Genomic DNA, 18937 nt, shown 5'->3' with positions numbered 1-18937 from the left:
ATGGGTTGGTGGGAGTGAACCAAAACTAGAGGACAATAGGAGCAGCAGCAGCTGCGTTTTAATTAAGTGTACTAGGAATCAACTCTAGTGCATAAGCAGGAAGAGAAAGGCATTGAGTTTTGTATTGAGAATTGAGACTTGTGACCTAAAGTCACTACCTTGGAGATTTGTAGCCAAAAGCTATTGGGGGTGTTTGGTTAGGAGAGGTTTGAGGGAAAAAGAGCTTTTTGGGGTGAATTAGAGGTTTGACCTTTAGAAAAAGCTAATTGGAAGTGTTTGGTTAGGAGAGGATTGGAAGAGAGTTTTGGGGTGAAAAAGCTAATTTTGAAAAAGCTCAATATATGAGCTTTTTGCAATTAGAGGTTTGAGAAAGTGGATGAAAATGACTATTTTGTCCTACTATTGCCTATTATTACAACCACTATCAACCTTGGTACCCTACATATTTTTCTCCTAAAAACATCACTCATAATTTCTTTTCATTTCACCATATTTACTAGATTTGTTTTTGTAACTGTACGCATTTGAGTGCATCATTAATCAAGCTTCTATCTTTCTTTTAATTGTTGTGTTTATTTCTTAAATTGTTAGGGGCGGACCTATTCAGCCTCATGGGATCCACAGGGACCCCATTACTTTTATTAAAAAAATTTGAAAGTATATGCAACTTGAATAAAAAAAGAAAAATTGTATTTGTGGTCTCCCATATTAAAAGTACAATAAGTGAAAACATAAAAAGCTAATATAATATGGAGTGTTGGAGTATGGGAAAGTGGAAAAGTGGAACTTCAACTTCCATATGAAAGTCACACAACTTCCAACAATTATTCTAATTAATTTTTTTATTGAAGTAAAAAAACAAACAGTAAATCAAAACCAAAATATCTTATTTCTCTTTCTCCTTCCCAAATATCAACAACTCCTCCAGGAACTTCTTTCTGCTGTTGTACTTCACTATTCTGTCGGTGGTTCGGGCAATAGCCAAAAAAAAAAATTGTTATAAAGAGGCTTCTAGGAATGCAAAATCAACGCGGACGGTGTAATTTTTTTTTGAATGTATTTTCATTATTTTTATATTATCATGTCAACGAATTATTACTTTGGTTTATGAAATGCATAGGTGACTTTTAAATTTTTTGGGTATTAAAGTTGTATTAAATTTTAGACCCCATTTAGAGCATCTCCAATGGTTGTAGCTAGGGACTTGCTTGCAATTTGCAAAAGTCTCAGGCTACTAGCTTAACCATTGGAGTGATTTTGATAAACTAGGTTGGCCAAGCAAATTAGCTTGGGAAAAATCTGCCCAATTGGAATACAAGTTTTAATTAAATAAAATTTAATTAAATGATTAATTAAAAAGTGAACTTAGTTTAATAGCAAGCTAGTTTGGTAAATTAGCTTGCCATTTGGACATAAACTAGCCAGAACATAAATTAGCTTAAAATCTTAGTTAGCGTGACAAACTAATTTAAAAATTAGCTTACCATTGAGGGTGTTCTTAATAGTAGTAATTCAGAGTATGTTTGTATTGGTTCTTTCCCTAAAATATCACTATTACGGGAAATTGACTTTAATTAATAAAAATGTCCGCACTATATTTTTGTCAAAAAAATAATTTGGACCCCCATTTTATAATTCATGGACCCACCCTTAATTTTGGTTGATCTTTGCAAGTGTATTGCATTTGGTACCAGCGCGATATGAACCAAGGGGGAGCGGAGCCACCATGGTGATTTCTAACACACAGAGGTTTGATGCTTTGGATATTAGGTTCGCTGAGGTTTGACAATGAATTTCTGGGTTGGAAGGGATAATGGATCACCTTGAAGGGACAATACAACAAGTCTTGGCGGATTTTCAAAAAACATTGGCCGAAAATTTCGTGGCCAAAAGTGGTAAAGATACAAGGAGAAACCAAGAGGCCATGGACAACGCAACCACTCGCCTAGAGGGAGAATCGATCGATTTCGAGAAGAAAAAAGCGTGCAAATGGTTATGATGAAGAGAGATTAGGAAAATATTTAGGAGGAAGTAAAGGTGTAGGTGGTTGGGAAGGGCCGACACTGTTTTTGGTGGAGGAAGAAATAGAGCACTCAGATAAGGGAGAGGAAACGCTAATGCAAGAAGAGTATTTGAGCTGGGAAAAATTACCGGCAATGGTGGCGGAAGCGGCGACCATTGGAAGTAGAAGATACTAGAAATACCGTTATTTAAAGGGAGTGACCCCGACGAATTGATTCTTCGAGGGGAGAAGTACTTTGACTTTTACCGATGAGAGAGGGTGAGAAGTTGGTTGCGGCGACAATTTCTGTGGAGGGAGATGCCTTGAAGTGGTTTACTTTCGAATCTAGGAGAAGGTCGGCTGAAGAAAGCCAGAGTGTTGGAGAAATACCGACCAACTTATGCCGAAACCTTACACGAGCAACGGCTCGCCACCACTCAGGTGACCTCGGTGGGGAAACATCAACGAGGGTTTATCAAGTTGGTAACGCTGCCTGATGATGTGCTAGAGAACATTATGATTGGGCAATTTTTGGATGGGTTGAAAGAGGATATAAAGGTTGAGAGCCCACTTTTCAACCCGTATACCTTGGAGCAGAAAATGGATCTTGCCATCCGGGCCTAGTAGAGAAATCAGATGCAGGGACTTAGAAGAGATAACATTGGGGAAACTCGAACGTGGCTGTTTACGTACTTCAGTAAAATCCAAATCTCAACAACAACAACAACAACAAGTGCGCCAGCGGGTTATAGTAACGTAGCCCAAAGCCAAACATTGACCTCCACTGTGGGGATTTAGGCCGACTGCGTTAGTGGGTTCTTTTGGATCCAAGACACAACCCAAACCCATTTTCTCATCTTCAAGATTCAGTGGAGAGGTGAAGCGTTTACAAAACGTGAATTGCAATAGAAGAAAGCAAATGGGCCATGTTTCCGATGTGATTAACGGTGGGAGATGAGACACTAGTACAAACAAGCGTGCTACTGGTGGACGAGGAGGAAAGACCAGAGGGAGGCGACGAGGGTGAACTACAGATGTCGGAGATGCTGGAGGAGGAGGAGACTCCAATGACGGTGTCGATTAATTCAATTGTTGGTCTCACCAATCTCCAGACCCTCAAATTACTTGGGCACATAGGAGAAGGGGAGGTAATTGTCATGATCGATTCCGGAGCCACTCACAACTTCATCTCCCTCAAAATCGTCGAAAAACTAGGGGTTCCGGTGAAGGAGTCCAGCGGTTTTGGGGTGTCTTTAGGAAATGGTGAGGCCGCCAGAGGGTAAGGGGGCATGCTAAGAGTAAAGATATCGTTGAATGAAGAAGTAGAGGTGTGGGAAGATTTTTTATCCTTACATTTGGGCAACTCATATATCATATTAGGCATCTTGTTGTTGGAGAAACTTGAAGCAGCTGTGATAACATTGAAAACGCAGGTGATGAAGTTTCAATTTTATGGTGAGATGGTCAATTGGTCACTCTTAAAGGTGACCCCTCTTTCCAGGGCTAAGATCTCCCTAAAGGACATGATGTGAGTGTTGAGGAAAGAAGGGGTGGGAGGCAATCGGCTAGAGAGTCAAGGGTAGGAAGAAGAAGATTCCAGTCTTCTTTATGGAACTTATGACAGGGTTTCATGGAGTTTTTGAACAACCAAGGGGCTTCCTCCGCATCCTGACCACGAGAAAAGAAGACAACAACCCGGTAGGGGTACGCCCTTATCGTTATCTAAAGATACAAAAAGATGAGATTGAACGACTAAGCCGGGAAATGTTGGATGCCATAATCAAAAGGCTATCAACAATCCCTTTCTCTAGTTCAATGCTTCTTGTCAAAAAGAAGAAAGGGTTGTGGTGTTTTTGTGTATACCACTGTGCACTAAACAAGGAGACGTAATAAGTATTATATTCCCGTAATCTGTGATTTGTTAGATGAGCTCCACGGAGCGCGAGTATTCTCCAAGTTAAACCTCAATATTGGGTATCCTCAGATTCTTATACGGGCCGAAGACACTCACAAAAATTATTTCCGGACTCATCAAGGACATTACAAGTTTCCCGTCTTGTGCTTTTTTTTTTACGACATTCTCGTGTATAGTTCTAGCAAGGAAGATCATGTCAGGAATGTGAAGTTGGTGCTAATAACACTTAAAGAACGCGCGTTAACTATTTGCAAACCTTAAGAAGTGTGACTTTGGTAAGAGTGGGGTCGCCTACTTGGGGCACATTATTTCCTGCCAAGATGTGACAGTGGATTAAGACAAGGTGATGAATATACAAGAGTGGGGGGATACCGAAGAGCTTGAAAGAATCGAGGGGGTATTAGGGTATCACCACAAGTTTGTGGAGAATTATGCCCAAATCGTATTAGTTGAGGAAGGATTGTTCTGAGTGGACGAAGTAAGCCATTGTCGCGTTCAGAAAGGTTGAAGGGGGTCCATGACAACGGCACCTATTTTAGCCAATGCCGACTTTCACATGCAGTTCATGATAGAAACCGATGCTTCCGGCTAAGGGTTGGGAGCAGTGATGATGCAAGAGAGCCGACCCATAACATTTTACAGTAGAATTCTTGGGCCAAGAGCGTAACAAATCCATTTACGAGTAGGTGGTGGTATGTCTAGCGGTCCAAAAGTGAAAACATTTCTTGTTGGGCCGACACTATGTGATCTGGACCGACCTAAAGTGCTTGCGTTACATTACCCAACAACGAGAAATTGGGTTGACTACCAACGTTGGGTAAGGAAGCTCATTGGGTTTGATTTTGAGATACAATATAAGTCTGGGGTGTTTAATAGGGTTGTTGATGCAGTGTCGTGGAAAGAGGAAGGAGAATTAGAGTTGGAAAGTTGTGAATTAGGGGCATTAGTCTCTTCATAGGGGATAAATTAGGAGAAAGTCAACAGGGATATAGCTAGCTTTACAAAAACTTAAGTAGGATGTACAAGAAGGAACAAAGGTGGCAGACTTTCATTCATGTTCTGGAAGTTAGGCTGCTGTGTAAAGGGCGAATGGTTCTTGCTAAATTGTTGTTGTTCATTTCAGTGTTATTATGAGAATACCACAACTCTCCTATGGGGACCGGGCCGGGGGGGAGGGGGGTGGCACTCTGGCAAAGTCAAAACTTATTTGAGACTAGCCTCATAATGGTTTTGGCAGGGGATGTGCAAAGATGTGACGGCGGCTCATATTTAGAGTTGTATAATATGTCTAACGTAACAAAAACTCTCAATATAATCCGATGTGTCTATGGACTTAATGGAAGGATTTCCATTCTAGAAAGGGGTGGATACAATACTTGTGCTGGTGGGTCGTTTGTCAAAATTCGCTCATTTTATTGGCCTTAAACATCCATTTATAGCTTTGTTGTGACCAACAGTTTCATTAAGAAAGTAGTGAGGCTTCATGTGTTCCCTTCCTCGATTGTGTCGGATCATGATCGCATATAATTTGCAAAGAGCTTTTCAGGCTTCATGGGACGGATTTGAAGCACAACACCTCATATTATCCCCGAAGAGATTGGCAATCAGAAAATGTTAACAACGAGCTAGAGACATATTTGAGATGCTTTGTGGGGATAAATCGAAAGATTAGGCAAGGTGGTTGACGTGGGTCGAATACTCGTATGATACCTCTCCACATTGTTCACAGGAAGGACTCCGTTTAAGATTGTGTATGGTCGGGATCCACCAAAACTTTGGCGCATTGGTGGATGGCCAAACACGGTCTTGAAGAAACGCTAAAGGAAAGAGATTATATTCTAGATAAGTTAAGGCTTAATTTTCTCAAGGCTTAGTGTTAGAATCCAACCTTCCTTTACTTGTATTTCTCCTTTGTATTGCTTTCTAGGATCTTTCTAATAGTTTTCTAGGCTTTAGGGAGAATTATTATGTTACTGTAATTCCAGTGTTCACTGGCAAGTTTTAGCTAATTCAAAATAAACCAATATGAGGGGTATGAACCAATACAACTCATCATAAGTTGTCTTTGCTTAATTCATGCGTTGTTGCTAGCCTTTATAGATATTGTGTTCTTGCATGCTTTTAAGCTTTCCAAGACCCATCAAAGTCCCTTGCAAAACAGATATACTCTCGTCGTCGGTCTCGCTTGTGCCCCGATCGACCCTCGACCCTCGCTCTTGTCGGCAATAGGAAAGAGTGCCCATTCTAAAGCAAACACCCGCTCGTTCCCCGAGCCTTGAGATTCACTTTCCGCACAAGGCTTGCGCCCTTGCCGCCCCATAGGCAAGAGCGCACCGCACGGATGCGGTGTCAAAACATTCTGACCGTGACAGCTGGTATCAGAGCCAAGGTTCAAACCTAGGCATCGAGAGACCCAAGCAAGCAATTTGAGATGGAATCAATCGAAGAAAGACTTGCCTGGCTAGAGGGCAAGTCAGAAACCTGGACACGACTCGAGGAAATTGTGATTGGCCAAGCCAAAGAAATAAAGAGACTCGAGAACGCGGTCGACGAGCTCATGCAAGAAAGAGAAGGATTGCATGAGCAGCTGAGCTTCATAAAAGGGCAGGCTGAAGATGTCCAAGACAAATGCGCGACACTGATGCGGGCTGCAAGGATTGACTCGAGTGGAGGTGGTGCAATGAAGATCAAACCTCCGAAGCCTCGAAACTACAGTGGTGCTAGAGATTCAAAGGAAGTTGATAACTTCCTCTTCGACATGGAGCAGTACTTCAGAATTTGTCAGCTGAGTCACAATCTAAAAGTGGATACCGCGACCATGCATTTGTCGGATGATGCGAAGCTGTGGTGGCGCACAAAGCACACCAACATCGAAGAGGGGAAAGTAAAGATAGACACCTGGAAGAGTTCAAGAAGGAACTCAAAGATCAGTTCTACCCAGAGAACACCGAGTTTGTTGCAAGAATGAAGCTACAGGAGATCCGCCACAAGGGCTCCATACGCGACTATATGAAGGAATACTCGGCCTGCATGTTGGACATCCGAGACATGAATGAGAAGGATCGGTTGTTTAACTTTGTTCACGGGCTACAAGAATGGGCGTAGCGTGAAGTATTGAGGGCAAAAGTTGACACTCTTTCGGCCGCTATGACTGCTGCAGAGCGATTAATGGACTACTCCGCACAGAGGGGACATCGCTCGGAAGAAGGAACAAGGGGGACGCTTACAAGCTTGGAGGGACCGACCCCAAGCTCACCCAAGAGTGCAAGAAGTGACTCAAGGGTGTCGTCCAGCTCAGTCAAAGGATTCAAGAAAGGAAATGGGGGAGGAGATTCACATAAATCCTGGTCACACCTTCCGTATCAACAAAGGAATCCAAGATTAGCACGCCCTCGGGAAACATTAGTAGACTGAACTGTTTGCTATGTCGAGGCCCACACAAATGGTGGGAGTGCAAGCACAAAGGGGAGATCGACAATCTACAGAGAAAGTTGTCGACCATGTCCGTGGAGGAAACCCCAAAAGAGACAGAAGAAGAGGCATGCGGTGAGGACGATGAACCCCGCAGAATGAGTTTCGTCTACATGATGTATGCAATGGGGAAATAGGCTCCAAAGACAAGAGAGGAATCCACGAACATGATGTACATGGACCTCGTGGTGAATGGGAGGAATGCTCGAGCCATGTTAGACATCGGCGCCTCTCACAACTTTGTGACCGAAGCAGAAGCCCGAAGATTGGGGTTAGTGCTCAAGAAAGGAGGCGGTAGCATGAAATCCGTCAACTCTAAAGCCAAGTCGGTTCTCGGTGTGGCAGAACAGGTGGAAGCAAAGTTGGAAGACTGGGAAGGAAAAATGAACTTCACTGCCGTCAATATGGACGACTTCAACCTTGTACTTCGATGGGAGTTCCTCCGTACCAGCAAAGCAGTTGTAATGCCTCACTTGAATTCTTTGCTTGTAGCAGGTGGACAAGCTTGTCTAGTCCGAAGTACAGGTATTCCCACAAAGACAAAAGAGAAGGGTCGATTCCTTTCGGCAATGCGAGTGATGGAGCCAATCAGAAAGGCGACATCTCAGATACCCCCTCGCATCAGAAACAAGAAACAAGCTGCAAACTCAAGCCAATCCACTCCGAGCCAGAAACCAGAAACAAGGAAGACTTGGATTCACAAGATTCACCAGCCTATCAAGACACAACAAGATTCAAGAAGACTCCAACAACCGCCATCAACCAACGGCGCAGAGAAGACTACAGAGTTTAGAATAGGAGTTTTTTCTTTCATCTTTTGTAACTCTTGTAAGTCGACGAGGGCGTCGACAGCTTAAGTGGGGGAGGATGTTAGAATCCAACCTTCCTTTACTTGTATTTCTCCTTTGTATTTCTTTCTAGGATCTTTCTAATGGTTTCTTAGGCTTTAGGGAGAATTATTATGTTACTGTAATATCAGTGTTCACTGGCAAGTTTTAGCTAATTCAAAATAAACCTCTATGAGGGGTATGAACCAATACCTCTCATCAGAAGTTGCCTTTGCTTAATTCATGTGTTGTTGCTAGCCTTTATAGATATTGTGCTGTCGCATGCTTTTAAGCTTTACCAAGACCCATAAAAGTCCCTTGCAAACCAGATAGACTCTCGTCGTCGGTCCCGCTTGTGCCTGCTGTGCGCACACAAGCGCCCCGATCGACCCTCGACCCTCGATCTTGTCGCCAATAGGCAAGAGTGCCCATTCTAAAGCAAACACCCGCTCGTTCCCCGAGCCTTAAGATTCACTTTCCGCACAAGGCTTGCGCCCTTGCCGCCCCATAGGCAAGAGCGCGCCGCACGGATCCGGTGTCAAAACATTCGGACCGTGACACCTAGCAAGTAATGAAAAACAATGCTGACAACAAGAGGAAAGATGATCAGTTTTAGGTGGGAGATATAGTCTTCTTGAAGCTTCAACCCTATCGGCAACATTCATTAGCAAAGAGACCATTTGAAAAGTTGGTGGCACACTTCTATGGGAGGTAATTTAGAAAATTGGGAGGGTGGAATACACGCTCAAGCTACCTTTTATATGTAAGATACACCCCGTGTTTCATGTCCCAAACCTTAGAAGGGTTGTTGACACTCAAGAGGCATCACCTTCAACTCCAACACAACTAACAAGTGAGCTATGGATGTTTAGTTCTTCTCTGAAGGTCTACGCGTTACCTTATTGATTCTAGAGCATGCTCTCAATAGTCTTTGTATATTGGTAGTTTTCTGTTATGTTACTCTCTTTGATATTAATATATTCTGTATTTGCCAAAAAAAAATCTCAATAGAGTATAAAAAGGCGGGATTTGGGAAATTTTAGAGGAAAAAAAGGAAAGAATTTTGTGTTCTATATTCCACCAACTTGTTTGAGTATTGTTACATAACTTACTTTTATTTTATTGTCCTTCGCGGTATGTTTGGATAGCAACATATAAGGGAAAGGAAGGGGAGGGGAGGGAAAGAAAGGGGAGGGGGGGGGGGGGGGGGGGGGAGAATAGGAGCTTCATTTTTCCTGGCCTCCAAATATCTCAAATTTTAGGGAGATGGTTTTTATTTAATAGGGAGGGAAAATGGATCCCTCTCTCTCCCTCCCTTTCCTTCCCCAACTATTTATCCAAATAAGGGAGCTTGTTTCCCTCCCTTTCTCTTCATTTACCCCATCCAAGCAATGTGTAAAGGAAGGTTAAAATCATTTTTGGATTTATGATTGTTGGATCAGGGGAGTAATTCTCAAGGTGAGGCGATCCTAGGATGGAAGAGAATATGAGGAAAAGGAAACAGAGCTGATCTTGAAATTAGGCCTTCTTTATTTGCATCCAATTGCAGAAGGAAGGCCTGCAATGAAGAAGAACAACTTTGCCTGAAATCCCATCTGAATAAAAACCTGAAATCAGTGGTTTCTCTAGGGAGGACTTGGGAATATTGCAGTCATTGCCATCATAGTCTGGAACTAGCTCTCATGGTATCATGTCAAGCACAAATTCAGTCCTCCAATATGATCCTTTATTATTCGTAGATTCGAAAGTGCTAGTAGAGTACTATGTTAAAATACTGGTTTTAGTCTGCCTTATTGACAAACTGATAAGTCAATATGTAAATTCAATGTGTCGTGAAAATAAATACTTGTAACCTTTCTTAATACATAAATGTGTTAAACAGTTAACCATTATTGACAATTATCAAAGTCTATCTTTCAAGTTAAATTTTCTTTTATTTTCTAGAAACCAAAATGCTTAAAGTTTGAAGAGTTCCCGTTTATTTCTTCTCTTGATTGACTTATTTGTCTTTGTGCTTAAGATATTTAGGTACAGTCTTCTTTTATGTATACTAATCTTGCTTGGCCATTAAATGTAAAGAATCTAGAATTCCAAGACATTATTTTGGGATATTTGTGATGCTAATGTTTTGGAGACGTCTATCGTGTTTTTTCTAGTCTACTCAAGTTGAACATCCATATCCCAATGAGAGTGAGGACTAGAGGTGACGAATGGAAGGTTGTGGGTAGGGAAATGTGATCGCCTGAACTGGTCCACCGGCCATCTGAACGGACGACCGTTGTTACATATGTGTGCATCACATTTGCGTGTGTAATCATAATAGACTTCTACATTCCTGTTGCAGCTATCAATTTGTAAGGAAATTTTCAAAGTTGTCTTTTTCTTGAAGTTGAATATTCTTGTTAAATGATCAAACTTAAGACTGAAATCATAAGCAGTCAAAGTATTTTGGCCACATAATTTGTCTTGATCATAAAGTCAATGAATTTTTCTAATAAAATACTAGCTCCTTTGTTTTTCAGCAACAAATATACAATCCTAGGATTCCTAGCACACCATCAGTATCACTTATTTTCTATGTCCAATGTCTAAACTTTACAGAAAACAAAATCTCTTGATTCTTTTGTTACTATCAACAGTAATTGCCTTTTCTGAACAACAAAACCAGTTTATTTATCACGGTTTTTCAGAAGCATGCCTTCATCTCGATGGGCTAGCACGTGTCCGTCCTAACGGCCTACTGCAGCTGACCAACACCACAAAGCTGCAGAAAGCTCATGCTTTCTATAAATCCCTTCTGAAATTGGACACAAATGTTTCTTTTTCTACCACATTTGTGTTTGCCATATACCGAGAATTAGACTTACCACATAGCGGACATGAGATTGCTTTTGTCATCTCACCGTCTATGGATTTCAGTCACGCTGTTCCTGCTGAGTATATAGGGCTTTTTAATGCTTCCAACAATGGCTCTCCTGCAAATCATATATTTGCAGTGGAATTAGATACAGTTCAGAATCCACTTTTTGGAGATATTGATGACAACCATGTTGGAATTGATGTTAACAGCCTGAACTCAGTAAGTGCAGCTTCTGCAATGTACTTTTCTGAAAAAGACAGTATGAATAAGAGCTTGCAGCTAACGAGTGGAAAACCGATGCAAGTTTGGGTTGACTATGATGCTGTGAACATGTTGGTAAATGTGAAGTTGGCTCCTATTGGGAAACCAAAACCAAATCATTCTCTCCTGTCAACTCACATTGATCTCTCTAAGGTTATAAAAAACCCTGTTTATATCGGTTTTTCTTCATCTACTGGATTATCGGCTAATAGAAACTATATATTAGGATGGAGTTGGAACCAAAGTGGCCAAGCTCAAAGCTTAGACCCTTCTAAGCTTCCTTCACTTCCCCGATTAGTATATCCAAGAAAGAAATTAAGTTTTTCTGTTGTAGCTCCTGTAGTTGTACTATTTGTCTTTTTCGTTGGTATTTTCCTAGGTGCTTATGTGATCACGAGGAGAAAGAGGTATGAAGAACTGCACGAGGTCTGGGAATCCGAGTATTCTGCAAATAGATTCTTATATAAGGATCTATACAGAGCAACAAAAGGGTTTAAAGAGACTGAGGTTCTAGGTTGGGGAGGTTTTGGAAAGGTGTATAAAGGCGCACTACCTCATTCCAATATACAAGTTGCAGTCAAAAGAATATCCCATGATTCCAAACAAGGGTTGAGAGAATTTGTGGCTGAAATTGCCAGCATGAGAAGGTTAAGGCATAGAAACTTGGTACAACTGCTAGGTTACTGTCAGAGAAAGGGTGAGCTTCTTTTGGTGTATGATTACATGCCTAATGGAAGCCTCGATAAGTTCCTCTTCAGTGATGAGAAACCAAACATATCCTGGCGTCAAAGAATCAGAATCATCAAACATGTGGCATTTGCCTTGCTATACCTGCATGAAGAGTGGGAACAAGTTGTTCTTCATCGAGATGTCAAGGCAAGTAATGTTCTTTTGGATGCTAACATGAATGCTCGTCTAGGTGACTTTGGGCTTTCAAGATTATATGACCATGACACTGGCCCACGAACTACCCGTGTGGTTGGAACAATCGGATACATTGCACCAGAGCTAAGTATCACAGGAAAGCCATCTACTAGTACTGATATATTTTCATTCGGTATGTTTATGCTTGAAGTGGTTTGTGGAAGGCGGCCAATATCCCTCGACTCCCTTGAAGAAGAAAACTTGGTGGATTGGGTGTTCCATTGCTGGGAAAATGGTAAAATCCTAAAGACAACTGATCCTAAGCTGGAAGGTAGCTACATTTCTGAAGAAATGGAGGTCATTTTGAGGCTAGGATTGATGTGTTGCCATACTAATCCACAAGAGAGGCCTAACATGAGGCAAGTAATTCAAAATTTGGATAACAGTAATTGCAGATCTTCTGAAGAATCTTACGACACAGAGTCTCGTGTACCAACAACTCTATTTCCACCAATACCTAACTCTGCATCTGTAAGATCTGTTTGTTCTGTTTCTAGTACCGATTCAATCCTCATTCACGGTCGTTGAATCATAGGATGCTCATCCGCTGTGTTTGTTACACTCTCATACATAGCTCACCTGCTGACCTAACAGTCCATCAGAAATTCTGTAATTAAACAGCAGGCCAGCAGGGTGATGTCCGTATACATATATAATGTACATATTCATGCCTCTTTGGTTCTGCATTTGCTTTTACTAGCATTAATACAGTTCTGCGCCTAATTTTTTACTTTCTTTTCTTGTTTCAGTTAAGATGGAAAGTTATGTCATTTTGTTTGTGTAACGATTCCGATAGCAGAATTGAAGACACACTTATGCTCCTAGTCAATAGAAGTATGTAAAAGATGAATTTTGTATATTTAAGAAAGTAGAAAAAAAGGAAAGAATTTTGTGTTCCGTATTCCATCCACCTCCTTGAATATTGCTACATTATTTCAGTTTGTCCTTAGGGTAGGTTAAAAATCATTATCAGGTAGAACCGTAGAAGGTTGAATAGGGCACATATCATAGTACACAATAATTTCACACTGCCAAGTCAAAATATCATAGAACACCAATATGACTTTTCAAATGTCAAGCGACCTGTCACTTGACTCCAAACCAACATGAGACATTTTGAATCACTCATCACTACTCATCCTAATTTACCGTGAGCTGGAAATCAGACATTAGTACAAAGGAAAAACCGAAAAAAAAAAATCAAGTTCAGAAAATAAGCACTCTAAAACTTATGACACTAGTGGAAATTGTTCCTGCATTCTAAATACCAACCGCCAAGTAACAATTCAATGAGCCTCATATTTCTTCTTATATTAGCTGTACATGTAAATTCCTTTGCTCAAGAATCACCTACAATGGTTTCCAAGGATCCATCCACAAACTTCAAGTTGATGGGATCGCAACTATCCTCCCAAATGGTCTTCTCCAAATGACAAACTTCTCAATCCACAATACCTCCCATGCTTTCTATCCACGTCCCGTGAAGTTCAGACCAAATCATATATCATTCCCCACAACTTTTGTTTTTTCTATGTATCCTCAAGTCCCAAATCATTCCGGCCATGGAATCGTATTTGTTATTAGTCCAACCACAAATTTCCAACACACTCTCCCATCCGCATACATAAGACTCTTCAGTACTTTCACCAATGGTCTCCTTCTAACCATATAGTTGCTTTAGAATTAGACACTATCCAAAATGCTGATATGAAAGATATTGATGGAAACCATGTTGGAATTGATGTGAATAACCTCAAGTCTGAAGTGGCTGCTACAGTAGCATACTATTCTGACAAAGAAAGGGTGTACAAAAACCTGAAGCTAAATAGTGGGAACCAATGCAAATTTGGATAGAATATGATGAGGTAAATATGTTTTTGAATGTAACACTTGCTCCATTTAGTTATCCAAAGCCTAGCAAGTGTTTATTATCTAAGCACCTCAATCTTTCTACCATACTACTTCATTCCATATATGTCGGTTTCACTTCTGCAACTGGCCTGATATCAAATTATCATTACATACTAGGATGGATCTGGAATCAAAGTGGAATAGCACAAAATCTAGACCCTTCTAAGCTTCCATCCCTTCCACGAATTAAACATCAAAAGCAAATCTTGAACAAGCTTATTTTGTAGTTCTAGTACTTATTGTGGCGTTACTATTGTTATTAATGATTCCTGCAGCTGTTTGGTATTTTTGGAGGAAGAAGTATGAATAATTGTTTGAACCTTGGGAGAAGGAATATGTCCTCCATAGATACTCATTCAAGGAGCAACAAAAGGTTTTAAAAAATCCGAGCTTCTTGGAGTTGGCGGTTTTGGGAAGGTAGGTCACCAAGTTGCTGTGAAAAGAGTTGCTCATGATTCAAAACAAGGGGTGAAAGAATTTGTTGCAGAGATCTCTAGTATGGGAAGGCTAAGTCATAGAAACTTGGTACAGCTCCTAGGCTACTGCAGAAGAAAAGGGGAACTTCTTTTGGTATACGAGTATATGCCTAACGGGTTCCTCTTTCACGAGGATGGTAAATTATTAAATCTATGTTGGTCCTCGAGATTCAACATAATTAAAGGGGTGCCCTCTGCACTTTTATTACCTTCATGAGGAGTGGGAACAAGTCGTCCTTCACCGAGATGTGAAGGCTAGTAATGGCCTTTTAGATACTGAGATGAACGCAAGGTTGGGTGATTTTGGCCTGGCCCGACTCTATGATCATAACAATGATCCCCGAACCACTAATGTGGTGGGAACCATTGGATACATTACACCTGAAGTTAGTAGAACGCAAAAGCCTACCACCAGTAGTGATGTTTTTTCATTTGGAATGTTTCTGCTTGAAGTAGGTTGTAGAAGGAGGTCAATTGGTGAACAGTCTGATAATGATTTTTTCCTCAGTGACTGTGTTTATGATTGTTGGAAAATGGGAGAAATTCTTATGGCAAGTGATCCTACAATGGAAGGTGATTATCAGGAAAAGGAAGTGGAGCTTGTATTGAAGTTAGGCCTTCTCTGTTTGCATCCTATAGCAGAAGAAAGGCCTAAAATGAAGCAGTTGGTGCAGTTTTTTAGTGGAAGTAAAACGTTGCCCGATATACCATCGCAATATAACACTGAGAGTTGTAGTTTCTTTGGGGAGGTTTGGGATAAATAAGGTTCATTACCATCGTCGTCTGGAACTGTTTCTTTTGGTGTCACGTCTAGCACAAATTCAGTCCTCCAATATGGCCGTTGAATCAAAAATTTCAGAGTGTACGTTGTTAGGGTACTTGATCAGATAGGGTTAGTCTACAGTTGACCCCAAAGTTTTGATGATGACAAAGCAAACTCCTGACTATTGGTTAAGTTATGTTGCTATTTAGGTCCCGAGATCCTTGATGGACAATGCTAAGTTAGGGAGAACCTGAGTTGGATAAAGTAAGCAAAGTGGAATATACGCAAGTCATTTGATCAATGTCAGAAAATACTTTGAAAAAATAACCATTCGACAAGTTTAGAAGGGCAAGATCCTTGGGCAAGATCCTGAGGCGAGATCCTCATATATTATGTGGATCCTCGATGTTCCAGAGAAGGAACAAATTGTGAAGACTTCGAGTGAACTTCCTAAAGGTACAAGCATGAAGACTATGACATATGAGTTTATGTTTTAGGATTTATGAAAGTATTTAATATTGTCTATGCGTAATTTGGAACGAAAGGAACATGAGCATTTTGGTACGTTTTAATTGAAAATATAAATAGTAAATATAAAGTAGTTTTAATTAGAAAATCTTTGGAAATAAATAAAATGATTTAAAAAAAATAAACATAGGATTCTATTTAGATTTTTCTTGTTTTCCAAGCAAAAAGATTTTACTTGATCCTAGAACTACTCTCAATCTTTTCTCAATTGAACGTGCAAAGTAGTGGTTGGAATTAGTCTTCCTTGTTTCACTCCAACTATGCCCAAGTTACTAAGCAGTAACAGTTAGTGGGAGTTGAGGGAAACATGAGTAACCAACCCTAGGAAAAACTCCTCTATAAAAGGAGAAGAGTTTTCACTATTTCATACACAACTGATTTTTGCAAGTTATATTCCAAAAAAGAGCTTAAGCCTTTTAAAAGAGTCGGTTTACAAAAAGAGTGTTCCTTGAGTTCCTTATTGCGTATAAGCTTTATTACGTACTAGATTTTTATTATCTAAATTGTATTTCTGGGTTAAGGGTTGAGTGATCCTTAAGTGACTTAGATTTAAGTCAGAGAGAGAAAGAGTGAGAAAGAGTAGCACAGTAATCAACGGGGATTGTTGTGAGGAACTCGTGTTCGAGAGGAACTCGAGTTAAAGAGTGTATTTGTAATAGAGGTATTACATTAATACAAAAGAGTTGTGAGGTTTTCCTTCTCGATTAGTGTCAAGAAGGTTCCTCAGTTTCATATCTTTCTTCGTTATTGGTCATTGTTTCTTTATTGCTTAAATTCCGCAAGAAACTTACCCAAGTTTCTAAGAAACAATTCACCCCCCCCCTCTTGTCAAGTGTTCCTACTGAACTATCATCTACCTTTTGCGTAAACTAATGTGCTTGTAAGTTGTAAACTTGTAATGCATTATGCACATCTGATGTGCAATAAAATATGTTAATCCATGTCTTATTAGGTAGTATTACTTCAGAATGTTGGTTTTCATTCCTGCATTAAACAGCCCTCTGAGTAGACCTGGTTATCGGGCGGGGCGGGTCAGGGTCGGTGCGGGTCAAAAGAGGGTCGGGTATTGAAAGGGTCATTTTTAGCGGGTCGATAATGGGCGGGTCAAAAGCGGGTCGCGGGTCATTAGTGAGCGGGTCAATAAACGGGCAATGAAAAATGAAAAATAAAAGAGCCATGTGCATGTACAAGTAAATACGAATCTATACACGTAATTTTTTGTATCATTGCTATTTTAATTTTCAAAATAATTGTAGTATAAGTTTGACCCTATAATGACCCTGTCCAATAAAGGCCCTGTCCAATAAGAGCCCTGCCCAATAAAAGCCCTATTAACTTGACCCTAACCCTATATCCATTGGACTACCCTGTCCAATAACCAGGTCTACCTCTGAGTGTACATAGTTCCATCAACAGGCATGACACAAACCTTTTCCATTGTTCTATATCTGAGAATTTGAATCTATCCCTCGCTCAAGGCCCTCTTAAGAAAAAGAAGATACTTGATGTTGAAACTAACACCTTTGATTAGTGAGGTTTCTTTCTTAGATTATCAACTTAAATAACAACTTTTTTAGAACAAAACTGCAAGGTGGAAATGAGAAACAAGCATACCTTGAGTAGGCTAAAGTAAATTCCTAAATATGTAGAGATATTACTTTCGTATTTACTATCATAGGCTTATAGGAGAGTTAGTACTAAAACTCTAGCGGCATAGTGATGCAATAGAATGCCGGACACTATTTACTGTCATGAAACCTTAAGTAAAGCTAACACAAGTAATAGAGGATACTAAGGGTATACTCGTAATTGTACTACTGTACAATATTATTATATATATGAGTCAAAAGCACCCGTATTAGGGTAAGCCGTATCATTATATTCACATGGTATCAGAGCCCTAGGTTTTCTTTAGATCCAAAATTCCCAAATCTGAAAATACACATTATCACGTAATTGAAGAAAAAAAAAACAATCAGGAAACATAATCAATCTCAACATTGATTATCACAATAATGTAAACATTTGGCATAGAAATTGAACCATCAAGCATGCCTAATAAGCCATGAGAAACTAGAAAAGATTCAAATTGAGTACGCCATGGTAAATAATCCTCCACTGCGCTAAGAACAGTTGTAACAATACTTTTAATATTAGATGTTGAAATTACCAAATTGGAAGACAACTCAGCAATATTTTGAGCGAACGAGTGAAAACCGGGTGGACCACCATATCCACTCGGTGTCAACGATTGTGGGAGAAGACCGTGTCCACCCGTAAACGTGGGGCCTCCATAAGATGATGCTGACGAAGCCCCTACAAAACCCCCAACAAAAGGGGAAGATACTCCACTGGCATAATTATTATTTCCACCTAGAACTCCAGCAATATGGGAACGAATCCCCCCGTGAGTAATTCCACCATGAGTAATGGAATTTTGATGAAATTGCTGGCCACCGAGTGCTGCCTGTGTCGAGTTGACCTCAAATAGGCGAAGTGGCGTCGGATTTGTGGGCTGCCACGTGAAGGTGGTCGAATATTGGTGGTTGACGACTTGTTGCGGCGTTGTGACACCAGTCGTCGGTGCGCCAACGAAGTTGTGTGGCTGCGAACGTGACGGAGAAGGGTGGACAAATCCGATGGGCTGCTGCACAGGAGTGGTGCCTTGCGCAGGTGTGGTCGGATTTTCCGGCGAGGTTGTTACCGGAGTGTTGGAAATCATATTCCAGTAGTATATATTAGCGGAAGCAAAGAGCAATTAAAAGCACAACAAGATATGCAATTTTCTTTGGTGGCAACCTCATTTCCTGGCGCTCGAAGAAGCTACCCACTGTCTCCAAATCTTCCATAGAAGCAGAGTACCGCGCTGTTGCATATACGGTACAAGATACTCTTTGGGTTCGTTCCTTGTTAGCTGAGTTGGGAATCGTCTTCCGCGCCCCCGTAAAGCTCTATTGTGATAATGTTTCTGCCTCCTATCTTGCGGTAAATCCGGTTCA

The 18937-nt window shown here is 40.7% G+C and overlaps 1 protein-coding gene and 1 pseudogene across 1 annotated transcript; both read left to right on the top strand.

The window, feature by feature from the left end:
• Positions 1-10491: 10491 nt before the first annotated feature.
• Positions 10492-12959, top strand: LOC110787683 (L-type lectin-domain containing receptor kinase IV.2-like). Its single transcript, XM_021992324.2, has one exon. The coding sequence runs from the start codon at positions 10800-10802 to the stop codon at positions 12786-12788; it is 1989 nt and encodes a 662-aa protein (XP_021848016.2). The 5' UTR covers positions 10492-10799; the 3' UTR covers positions 12789-12959.
• Positions 12960-13113: 154 nt separating this feature from the next.
• On the top strand, positions 13114-16734 carry LOC110787685 (L-type lectin-domain containing receptor kinase IV.1-like; annotated as a pseudogene).
• Positions 16735-18937: the final 2203 nt, after the last annotated feature.

The sequence above is a fragment of the Spinacia oleracea genome, chromosome 6 (genome assembly GCF_020520425.1).
Source record: "Spinacia oleracea cultivar Varoflay chromosome 6, BTI_SOV_V1, whole genome shotgun sequence".
NCBI lineage: Eukaryota > Viridiplantae > Streptophyta > Magnoliopsida > Caryophyllales > Amaranthaceae > Spinacia > Spinacia oleracea.
Note: the sequence above shows the minus strand (reverse complement) of the source record. Positions and strands in the feature narration are given on the sequence as shown.